Source organism: Austrofundulus limnaeus, unplaced genomic scaffold, assembly GCF_001266775.1.
Source record: "Austrofundulus limnaeus strain Quisiro unplaced genomic scaffold, Austrofundulus_limnaeus-1.0 Scaffold4, whole genome shotgun sequence".
In the NCBI taxonomy this organism is placed as follows: domain Eukaryota; kingdom Metazoa; phylum Chordata; class Actinopteri; order Cyprinodontiformes; family Rivulidae; genus Austrofundulus; species Austrofundulus limnaeus.
Window position 1 is genome coordinate 4,367,322 of NW_013952406.1, and position 12,002 is coordinate 4,379,323.

At 39.3% G+C, this 12,002-nt stretch overlaps 1 protein-coding gene across 1 annotated transcript; it reads left to right on the plus strand.

Annotated features, from left to right (window-relative positions):
- Positions 1-328: 328 nt before the first annotated feature.
- Positions 329-11,672, plus strand: gpr146 (G protein-coupled receptor 146). Its single transcript, XM_014023893.1, has 2 exons — positions 329-667; positions 9,756-11,672. Exon 2 carries the CDS (start codon positions 9,790-9,792, stop codon positions 10,789-10,791), a length of 1,002 nt encoding a protein of 333 aa, XP_013879347.1. The 5' UTR covers positions 329-667; positions 9,756-9,789; the 3' UTR covers positions 10,792-11,672.
- Positions 11,673-12,002: the final 330 nt, after the last annotated feature.

A 12,002-nucleotide genomic window follows, 5' to 3' on the forward strand; every position in this document is an offset into this window, starting at 1 on the left:
CTCCTTTAAAWAATKAACTTTTTGTGGTTATATTTGGTATCATGCTTCTGTAAAGTTCATCTATCTAATCTATCTCTATAAACCAGTAACCAAATGATAAGACTTTGATAATTTCAGTATGCACGGCTCACCACACATTGTTCAGATAAATTTTCAGACACTGTTCTTCTTTGTTTATTGTGTGTGTCCAGCCTGGAAGAAGATGTTTCAAATTTGCGTTTCGAACAGTGAGCTCAGTTAGGCCCCGCCCTCCAGCGCTCCGTCCAATCAGAGCGAAGGACGTAAACTCGGCTTCATACGCAGCAGCAGCAGCAGAGAGCGGAGAGTGTGGGGGGAGGGTCACGTGTGTACACACTGACTGCGGGCTCTCCCAGCTCGGTGTAGTAAAGTCTGAAACGGTCGGCCCCTTTTCCGCACACCGAGCCTCGTACGAAAAGTTGATAGGTGAAAYGCGACCTAACGGAAACCCTTTACAACACTCAGTTTTGTTCGCCGAATATCTTGTTTTTATTTTTACGCTCTCGCGGGAACCGGAGGGAGCACTTTATTTTTTTTTAAAGAAGAAAATTGTCTCCAAATGAAGCGAGTGAGAAATGCCCGTGGAAATACTGCATCCAGATCCGATGCCTCCGTAGGTTTGTCATCGATCCAAACCTATACGTTTGTGGTGAGTTGTGTATTCGTGTCCTAAAATACAGCTTCTCGGTCGTTTTTACCATGAAAGTGAGTAAAAGTGAATTTGCCCCGCAGAGGGATGATAACATGGTAAAGTAAAGTGGCTTTATGTATGACAACATTGGCAGCAGAAACGGTAGGATAAAAGGTGTAGTCGTGACCTGCTCCTGTGTTTTGCATAATTAAATGTAGAAACAAGTTTTTTTTCCGTATCTTTGTTAGTTCTTTGACCCTATTTATGTTTTAAAAAACAACTTGGATTTGTTTAAACTCTCTCAAGTGCATGCAAAACCCAAATTTTAAGTGCTGTTTGAATTAAACTGTATGATGATTTGTATTTATAGAAACAATATATTTTGTTTAAATTGCATACTCCCATGGAACTTGACCTGGTGTCACAATAATGTACTGCTTCACTACAAAACCTCTAAATCGAACAGTTGTTTAAAGGTATTTATTGTCAAGTATGAAAGCAGGCATCAAACTGCTTGTTCTGAATCAAATGGTGCAGTTTGAAATAGTTAAGTTTTCCCACATATGYCCGTGTGCAATTCTAAATGCAGGTACTCACTCAATGTAAACAAAACACTTARCTGAAGCCAACAAATGCAAAAAACCGTCCAAAATGTTAAAACCGAACTTCTGTTCTGAAGCTGAAGACATTTCGCTTCATCRGTTCAAAATGTCTGGAACAAACACACAATGAATACACAGAAACAATGCTCCTCATGAATGGTGCGTTGCACTTGTTTGCACCGATTTCCTCCATGTGACCACAGAGGACGTGGGCGTGCTGGGGGCCTAGCTCAGAGGTGGTAAGCCTGCTTTGTGCTGACCGTTGAACTCTGACTGAGTTGATGCCTGTCACAGTCAAACTTTAGCAGAAAAGATCCTGGGAGCCCGATCGTGACCTGTTTTTGACCACAGTCTATTAGAACTTGAAGCGCTGTTTTGCCACAAACAGYSCGTCATTGTTCAGCGCTATTTGTGTGGGTTGGTTTGTTTTTCCCAAACACCAATGTTCCATTAATGTTGTTGTTGTTCCTYGAAGGAATGCATATCTCCCACTGCYTTTAATGCCAGAGTTTTAGAGTAAGATCATCCTATGTTGAGTAATAAACAAACATTTTTAGCTGTTTTAGTCAGTGTTATGATGATCTCATGCAGTATTTCAAGATGTCACACTCAGAGGATRTGTTGTGAATGACTCCCAGCTATTTTTGTGTTTGATGATTTTTAAAAGCTGTRATGACCATGTTGGATTGAATTTACTCCGAAAGTTAATCAGTTGTAGATGTACATCTAAKGATTACGTTCTGAGGGTATCATTAAAGTCTGTCCAGTAGTTCATGAGATATTTTGCTAACAGACAAAATATTTCTCAAGAAATCACATCGAGCATAAACTGCCATCCGCCCCTGACATTGCCGCATCACCACAAGCGTAAAGGTGGTTCATGTTTTTTCTGTGGTATTTCTTTAACTGCTCTTCTGCAGAAGCCAGTAGGAAATCACGTGGTATCATTAAGTTCTTTCTGAGAAAGGCCTGTAAGTTCCTGTCCCGATACATGAGCAGTGCTGGCCGAGTGTGTCACATTGCTCCCAATCAGCCTGCGAGATCTGGCTTTCAGAGCGCTTGAGAGTCCGAGCCCTCAAAGCACCGCCAACAGAGCGATCCTGTTTGGAGGCCTGGAGCATGCTGAAGCATGGGCCTCCCCCCCCCCGCCCTCCGGGAATATTTCACTTAACAAATTTTGACGTGGAGTCATTCAGAAAGTTCAGACTTAGGTAAGTTTACCCCTGCAGTCTGGGAAGATGGACAGAAACTTGTCAGCGTGAGCTTGAAGGACTTTCTTTTGGTCTGTTGTTGTAGTTGTTATTTTTGCTGTTTTGATTGCTTTATTTTAGTTCTTCTCAATCCCAGCAGCCTCACCTCCAGCTTTGGTTACAAGTTTTTTTTCCCCCAGTAGATCAAAAGGCATGTTAATGTCTTGGATTTGTTTTTCTTGGCTTCACATCAGAGCCTATCAATTACAAAACGTCTGGTTGGAGTCTACATGAGATATTATAGTTCATAATTCCCTGGAAAACTATGCGGATTTGCACAGAGTGGGAGCGGAAATAACTACCTGGAATATCAACGTTGTTGGTGATCAAATACCTGAGCAGGACACTGGAGCTGACTAATCAAATAGGGCCTTTCCAAACAGGATAACAACTACATAGACACAAAAGTATACCCCCGCCCGAAAAAAAAAAAAAAAAAACTAATTCATTTCATGAATAGGAGAAAAGTCAGTGTAAGAAAAATGAGGTAGTTCTGGTGACTTCTTCTTATTTTTCTGTACCAGTATGATTTTATCTTTATGCTATCTGCACTTCTGATTGTGTATTTAGACTTATGCAGTAAAAGGTGAAAGAATCTTACTTTGTTAGGTTTATTAAAACAACATATCTTATTGTACAATTTAATCTTCTTACAATGTCCACCATGTGTGCACAGATTTTTTTTATCTAGTACCCAGACCATGACCATGAGAACTGGGGGGTGCTTAGGGTGCTACACCACCCCCTAGTGGATGTCAACAAATAACATAAGAATTAATCAATAAGCAAAATGGATGAATGAGTTGACAAATAAAAATAAAAAAGCATTCATCCATTAGGTTTGGGTAAGTTTGTAGTCAAATAGTATTTWTATGATAATGACTTATTTATCGGGAAATAAAGAGCCTGTATATCTGACCATAAAAAACACTTCTAAAACTGTGAAAAATACCGAATATAACCTTGTTTTACAGTCATAAATAACAGTTTTGCAGCAAGAAATTGATTCCCAAAAAGTTTTTAGATAAAATTAGCAGTTTTCTCTCAAGATTTATGTCGGGCGTTCTTGATTTTTTTTTTCCTAAAATGATTTCATGTACTGTTCATCTGCTGTAGATACATTTTTAGTCCTGAGACTTTTGCCTTCTATATGTCTACATTTTGAAGCACACACAAAACTATAAGCTATAATGTGCAGGTGCATAGACTGGATAGAAAATTAGTAAAAAATAAAGTCCAAAGAAAACTTGTGTACTGTTTGTTCTGTTTATTCGTCCTGCGCAAAACATGTTCCCAACTGTCATTATTTCTGAATGGAAGCTTAATGTTTCTCCTAGAACAGCAGTGACTAACTCACTGAGGGCCACATGAGCAATAGGGTTGTCCATAAAGGGCCAGTTGTAATTAAYTTTAACGTTTCACRTTTAACTTYRACWAAACATGAAACATCACGTTCCTTGTATCATTGCTAGATGAGCACCACTAATAAAAACAACTGAGCTTTGCGTGGCGTTTCCTGCATATAAATAGCATTTTAACATGCCCTCTTTTAAACACTGAAAACTACTACACGTACAKTGGACTAAATGTGAAATAAATCACGCAGAARGGGGTGTTTCCMGTTTGAATTTACAAYTTTTAAGTGGGAATTTTCCGGTTCCCAGCTAAACTGTGGCAAAAGTAGCAGGAGTAAATGTAGTGGAAAGGAGAATTTGCACGGCAAATTTTGACAGCTGCTGGCTACTTTTGAAACCTGTTCACTGCCTGTTCACCTAGCAGTAGTGCCATCGTTTTGCCAGTAAAATAATCAACGTGCATTATGGGTGATGTAGTTTGTGGTCAATGCTCACTTTAAGCATRAGACGATWYATTTTTGAAGCTCTMATGGGCCACATAAAATGCTGTGCTGGGCCACWTTTGGCCCGTGTACCTTGAGTTTGACACGTGCCCTAGAAAACAAATGAAGAACCTCTAATGGTCGAAGTGAACATTTTGTACTTTCAGTCTACGGTGTGGAACACTGGGGCAGTTCTTGATGTTCAGGAAACAGGAACCRTGTCTTCTTGCTTGTGATCTCAAGATAAGGTGGTTCATTTATAACCAAGAGGTTTCAGTAAGACTTGAAACAGTGACGACTTAAAAAAACAAAAAAAAACAGCCAGCAGCAGTTTGAAGCTACGGCGTGAGCCWGTGCGCTAATGAAAGGGGGGCGTTGGATGTCTGCATACAGCAGGTGCTAATGAATAGGGACAGCCTGCCGCAGTGCAGCGAGTTCTCTTTAATAATCATCAACTTCCCCTCAAGGCATTTTCCCTTCAAGTAATAAACTGTTTTTGAAAAGGTTATTAGTCAAATAATATCTACAGATAATTTATTCTACATCAGTAAAAAYCTGTTTCAGTCAATGAGTCACCTCACTACTGGTGTAAGCGAGACATTTACAAGAGTGTTTCTGTGTTCCTTTTTTTTCTTCTTCCCTTTTTGTAAGTCGTAACTCTACACTTTCCTCTCTCCGATCTAAGACCATTAAAGCCTGCGCTCCAGCCTCCTCTTTAGTCACATTACAGAGAACTGGAGTTGTGTACTGTGGAGCAGGGAGGGGGCTGTTTAGTGCTTGTGTGTCTGAGGCTGAAGGCCAAAACAGTCCCTCTGTAGTGGTGTTACGTAAGTGAACGGAAGAATGTTTCCTTTTTACTGGCATCATTACTCATCCTCCTGAAGACAAAACTCCCTTCCTTTCTCTTTGGTTTCCAGAAAATCCTTTGTAGATCAGTGCCCGTATTTTAATTACCGCCCACCACCGAAGGCAAAGCGATCATGTTTTTGCTTGTGTCTGTTAGTTTGTCTGGACCGTTTTCAGAATATCTCATGAAGCCATTAAAGGATTTTAATGAAACCTGCAGAAAGTAATCAATACAATCTACAATAGGGCTGCAACTAATGACTATTTTTATAGTCGACTAATCTGCAATTATTTTTTGATTAATCAATTTGTCAACAATTATTTCTGTCACAATGTCCATCTATGCTTCCTGTGGGCGCATCTCCTGTTCCAGCTCCAGTGCACATCTCATCTCAGCTGCTCATCATAACTGTGAATGTCACCATTATCCAGTCTGTCTACCTTAACATAAAAGGTAATATTCACATAACAAATTAAAATAATGACCCAAATGAATTGGAACCTTAAGCTTAATGGCATATTCATTTGTTTTTTTTTAACAATAATACATGTAAACATAATAAAAATGGAAATAAGAATAAATTAAACTGCAAGTAGTGTTTTAAACAAACAGCTTTGTGCAAATAACTCAAAAATAGTGACCTCTCCCCCAGAATAAGGGGTTGTTAACCTGCCCTGCTGGGTGTAGATGTAGCTTTGCAAGTCCAAAATAAAGTAAGGTATATGTGTAACATTTTTTTTTTTTTTTTGTTTTTTTGCAAATGTGCCAAACAAATATTCTTCAACAATGTGAGTGGAAGATGAAGCGGAATCGTGGAACTTTTTTAATGTTATTACTCAGAATGACAGCTTACTTCTTTTGGAGAGGTGGAGGGGCGTACACACATGCAATCGAACTGCACCAGAGTTCACTTTAACCAAACGGAGACCTAGGTTTTCAGACAACCTAGAGTTCGCTTTTTTGGTTCGCGTCCAAGTTTGATTATGTGTTTACGCCTCCCCAAACAAAGCGGACTTTCTAGGCAAATGGACTAGAGTTTGATTAAAGTGGACTAAATAGGGCTGGTGTGAATACATCCTTTAGAATAACTTTGGTTAAAGTGCCTGTGACATCAAATTTTTGTCATAAATTTGAATTCATTTTTGAAAAGGCAACACTGATAACATAATGCAAAACAAATTTCATACCGCTGAGATGCACAGTTGTTGAGATATTTGCATGTAAAGCAGCAGGAAGTGATGTCAAAGGGGAATGTCTGCATGTGAGCAGAGTATTGATAAAATGTCTGACAACACAGACTGTAGAGAAGAATCTGGTGTTTCTTTAGATTATTTTAAGTCACTGTCAGAGAGATGAAGAGTCAAAGTTCAAACAATGTTTCAATAAACAAAGATCAGAGTTAGAGGGTTTTCTTTCTTAAAGAGTTCCCCTTTGATGTCACTTCCTGTTTCATTTTGATTTGATTTGATTTAATTTATTGATTTAACAGGAAAAGATTACTAAAAATCGAGCTTGACTCAGCGTAATTGCTGTTTTACAGCAGGTTCCTGTTCTGCAGCACATAAAACACTCAGAAATACAGCATCACAATCACATCATTATACACCATAAACACAAAGACAAACAAGCATACCAAATTTCAGGAAGGCAGCATTTGCAAAATAGGGCGTCTAAATATGAGCACAACAAAAAGTGTCCAGCAGATGGCAGACAAGATTCTTCTTAAAGGGCTGTAGTTTTGAAATGGACTTTATGTTTTGAGGAATTTCATTCCATGCTTTAGTATAAACATAGAAGAAAGACCTCTGGCCGTAACAGTTTTTAAAAGTTGGTAATATCAGTTGTCCTTTTGTAACAGATCTAGTTGAATGACCACTTCCAGAATTTGATTTGGGCAACAATGCACAGAGAGTTCCATAAYTGGCACCTTGGAAGATCTGAAAATATAAATTAATACCACTATACAAAACATAATTCTGAAAAGTCAAGGCATCAGACAATGAAAGAACCGTACAGTGATGAGTCCAACCAGGAAGTTTTTTATGAATTTTGTAGGCCCTGTTGTAGAGCCTAACTATGGGTTGTAAGATTTCATTTGTTGTAAGAGACCAAACAGGTAAACAGTACGACATGGTTGAGAGTATAATGGCATGAAGATAGATATTTGAAATAGAAGATGTCAGATTGGATCTAATTTTTGAATAAACGTATAATTTCTGTTTAAACTTAGTGGTTAAGACTTGTACATGATCACGATAAGTCAAATGAGAATCCAAAGTAATTCCAAGATATTTGTAGGTAGTGACAATATCAAGGGGTTTGTTTAAAAAAGTGAGTTGATTTGTTATATTGAAATGTCTCCTGGGTGAGGAAAAATACATGCACACAGTTTTTTTAACATTAATTGACAAAAGATTRTCTTGAAGCCAACCATGAAATGTCTGAAGATCTGCTTGTAACTGACTATTAATAGATTCAATATTGAAATAAGACAAAAAAAGAACAGTATCATCAGCATACATTAAAATATTTGAATACTTCAATATTTTTGGAAGGTCATTTATGTATAATAGCTTTATGTATAATGGCCGAGCAAAATCCAAAAGAAAATATGCTGGTTATGTGACAAAATGGGTAAAACCATGTGTGTTATGCCAAGTTTCTTAAATATAATAATGATTTCTTTGATTGTTTGTATTTGAAGGATTTGCACGTCACAGGCTCTTTAAAGTCATATTCAAGAGTTTAAAAGTAAACATATAATCTATCCTGTTTGAAATCTAGTTGGATGTGGCAGTCCTTTAACACAATCAAAAAAATGTGAGAAGATGAGACAGGATGAATTATTACTATAATTCAGTGATTTAATAGGATGACACTTAATGCTAACAATAGCATAACTGATAGCACCCGCTTTCAAGAAACGTTGTAGAAAGCTGAGAAAATGGAATGGTTTAAAAAATATGACCTAAAAAGAATATAAAGATATCAGCAGCATCGGGAGGGACTAAATTAAAATTTTCTGCACTCCTAGATATTCTGTGTACATAAAAACATGTAATTAATGGCTAAAAAAGTAGATTTTGTGTTAAATGTCCTCTTTACCAATATATATTAAAGTAAGGTATAGTAAACACTGTATCTTACCAATGTTCATATTTCATGTCTTTTTTTTTCTTTTCCTTGCTAAAACCTTGTTGAATAATTAATTTACAATTACCTGAGAGTATGCAGAGGAACATTTTAAGAGCCTTTAAAAAAATTATCCATCAGGCTGCTGCTGACATGTGCAGTACTTTTTTTTTAACTTTTCCTGACCTTACAAGTCGTTCCACACTGACCCTTCAGCGCAGCCTGCGTCACATTTCACTCTTTTTTAATTTACACATCGCTACATTCCCAGCCCAGTCAACTTGGCAGTAAGCTGAACAGAAGATGAGTGTGCTTAGCTGAGAGCAGAAGCACAAAATCTGCTTGTCCAGTGTTTTACTTTATCTCGACCCGTGACCGCTCGGAAAGTGAGAGGCAAGCTCTGCGCAGGCGACTGTGACGGCGAGAGAAAGAGCCGCAGAGGGGAAAAAATTGCCAAGGTGTCGAACAAATGCAGGATAAGAGCTTCATCTGCTTAAACCAGTGCAGAAATCCTTTGGAGATTACAGCTTCTAACATATTGTGAGGCATTTGTATTCAGTCTGCCAGATGCATTGAAGGGAAATTAACAATCTGACCTCAGAGCATAATATCTCAGTCCTGATATTTATTTCTTTTTATGTCAAGGCCTTCTCTGCTGCCCACAATACTGCTTATAAAGCAAAGCCCTTATTGTGGTTTTAAATATACACAGAACATGCCAGATAAATTACATCAATAACAATTAAAACCTTGCATTCCTTTAAAGAGAATTTATTTTATGTCAGAGTTTTAAACTAAAATCATCTGAAGCTGAGACAGAACAAAGTTATTTTGTTTTATTTTATACTTTCATTAAAGGGAGGATGGTATTATGCAACATCAATTCTTTTGAGCTTTATATCATGTTATAATGTCATTCCCTAATCAAAAATATACCCACAGTGTTGCTTTGACTCATTCATGCATGTTTGAAAAATCCTTGAATCTCCTGCGGTGGCCATGTGGAGCTGCCTAAACGCTTGCTGGTACAAAGCTCCGCCTATTTACACAAAGCTCCTTCCTTGAGCTCAGACCCCAGCCGAGATCCCGCCCCCACAGAACACCCATCCCCCGAAGCATTATAAAAATGAGCTGAAGTGGGAGTGTTGGAAATGGTAGGAGGTTCTTAAAGGGGCAGAAGCTAATTTCAAGGTGTTTAGACAAGCTTTGATGCAAAGTCAAATTTATTTTTTGATATACAGCATTTTCTTAACAACTGAAGGCAACATAGTTACTTGATTGTTGTATAGAATTGAACTATGTGCCTGGAAAATACATAAGTTCTTTTTAAAAATTTTTTAATCCATTCACTGGTTCATGAGACATTTGGTAACACTACAAATAAATAAACATGCACACACATGACTCCTTTAGTCTAATCCTGGTTTCTGTGTTGCAGCGGATCTGTTGAAAGTGATTGTCCGAGCCCAGCGATGTGGATCTGCGTTCTTCACAATGACACGGACACCAGCATGGACTTCCAGCTCTGCCAGGACTTTGGCCTCATCTTATCGGTCCTCTCCCTCATCTACCTCCTGGTGTGTTTCCCCTTGGGCCTGTGCTACAACGTGCTGCTGGTGGCGGTGAACCTCTCCAACAAGGTCTCCATGACCATGCCCGACGTCTACTTCGTCAACATGGCCATCGCGGGCCTCGTGCTCAACCTAGTGGCGCCGGTGGAGCTCCTCGGCTCCGAGTTCACACGCTGGTACGCGTGGGAGTACAACAACGAGATCCACATCACCCTGCTCATCCTCTTCAACATCTCCTCCCTGGTCGTCATGTACTCCACCACGCTGCTCAGTCTGGACTACTACATCGAGCGGGCGCTCCCCCGGACGTACATGTCCAGCGTGTACAACACCAAACACGTGTGCGGGTTCATTTGGGGAGGCGCCGTGCTGACGAGCTTCTCTTCGCTGCTTTTCTACGTGTGCAACCACATCTCTACAAAGATGGTAGAGTGCTCCAAAATGCAGAACAAAGAGGCGGCAGACGCCATCATGATCTTCATTGGTTACGCCGTTCCGGCCGTCRCTGTGCTTTATGCGTTTGGGCTCATTTTACGCATCAGAAAGGAGTCTACGCCTCTGGATCAGGATTCAGCTCGCCTGGATCCGTCTATACACAGGCTGCTGCTAGCCTCGGTCTGCGTGCAGTTTGTCCTGTGGACCCCATACTACATGACCCTGTTGGTGCATACTGTAGCGGGTGCACCAGGGTATATTACCAGTGCACATTACATTCCTATCTATAGCTTCATGAAGTGTATATCTAAACTGATGGCTTTTTCCAGCAGCTTTGCGATGCCGCTTATGTACAGACGGATGAACAAAAACTTTTCCGGCAAGCTTCAGCGGCTGCTCAGGAGGCTGCATTGCAGGGATCAGTCCTGCCCTCATGAACGCTCAGTGGTGCAGCAAGTGGTGACGTGAAATTTCTCCCAGGCCCGGCCRCCAGCACTTTGTTCCCCATCCCAGTACCCCCACCACCACCCGCACAGAGCCCGCATCTGACTGGGCTTCCTCACGGCTCTGGATTGTGTGAGGAGCGACACTGCTGACTGTGGAATTTCCTGTCCCTTTTCCAGAACTCGGATCTGATCTCTCTGTTTTCCCACAGAGAAAGAACAAAAAATAATAATAATAACCACACACACAAAGTGCTGCTTTTTTTTAATCATTAAGTAAAGCTCACCATAAAGACTCTTGGGTATCTGGTTTAAGGTGTTACCGTTAGTACAATCATCCAACACAGAAACAATTACAATTTTTTTTTCTCCAAGCAATCTGGTATTGTTGTAGATGTGAGCTTGTTTTATTAATCTGATTACAAGTTGCATGCTTATTTACGTTTCACCCTTGAGTGTCAAGATACTGTGATTTAATATTACATCATCAAAGAGAGACAGCAGGGAGGTTTTTTTCTCTTTCAATAAGCTATAAATTTTAGTGAAGCCAAGCTGCTTTAATTTTAAACAAAGCATCAATGTGTTGGCCAAAGCTCATCAACATTGTATGTTAATGTGTCATAATGGATCTGCAGGTGAATATCACTTGTACGGCCACATAATCGCAGTCCCGTCCACATGGGAGCATTGTTTTTTTTACTAAGTTTCAGAGTGGAAAAAAGAAAGCCATCTTTAAATGCTCTTGCAGTTTGTGGAAAAATGCAACCTTTAAAAATGATGATGTCATATAACCACTTGAGACGTGAGAGATCATCATCATCTTTATTTTGGTCYGTCGTAGGTGTGGATGAAAACATTTTTAGAAATGGGGCTGTTTTTRTGAAGWTGTTTTTAGAAACAACAAAARRAARMMMAAAAGGATTGTTTTGGAAAATTMCCATGTGGATGGACCTCAGAAGTCCCATTGGCTTAAATCTTAAATTAGTACATCATAATAAGCTCTTGCTATCATYTTATCAAGTGCGTACCTACACTTTAACTCAGATGCTGTTATAAAGTTGGGTTGTCTGTGATTTTTGCCACTCAGGCATACAGAGATTCATATTCATATAGATGCAGATTCACATACACCCTTAACATTACTTTTTGTTACTTGTTCCTTCAACAGAAAGACTTGTATAAAGCTCGTATTCAGGGTTCAAACATAACCGACATACCTCTTGTAACCTCTGCTGA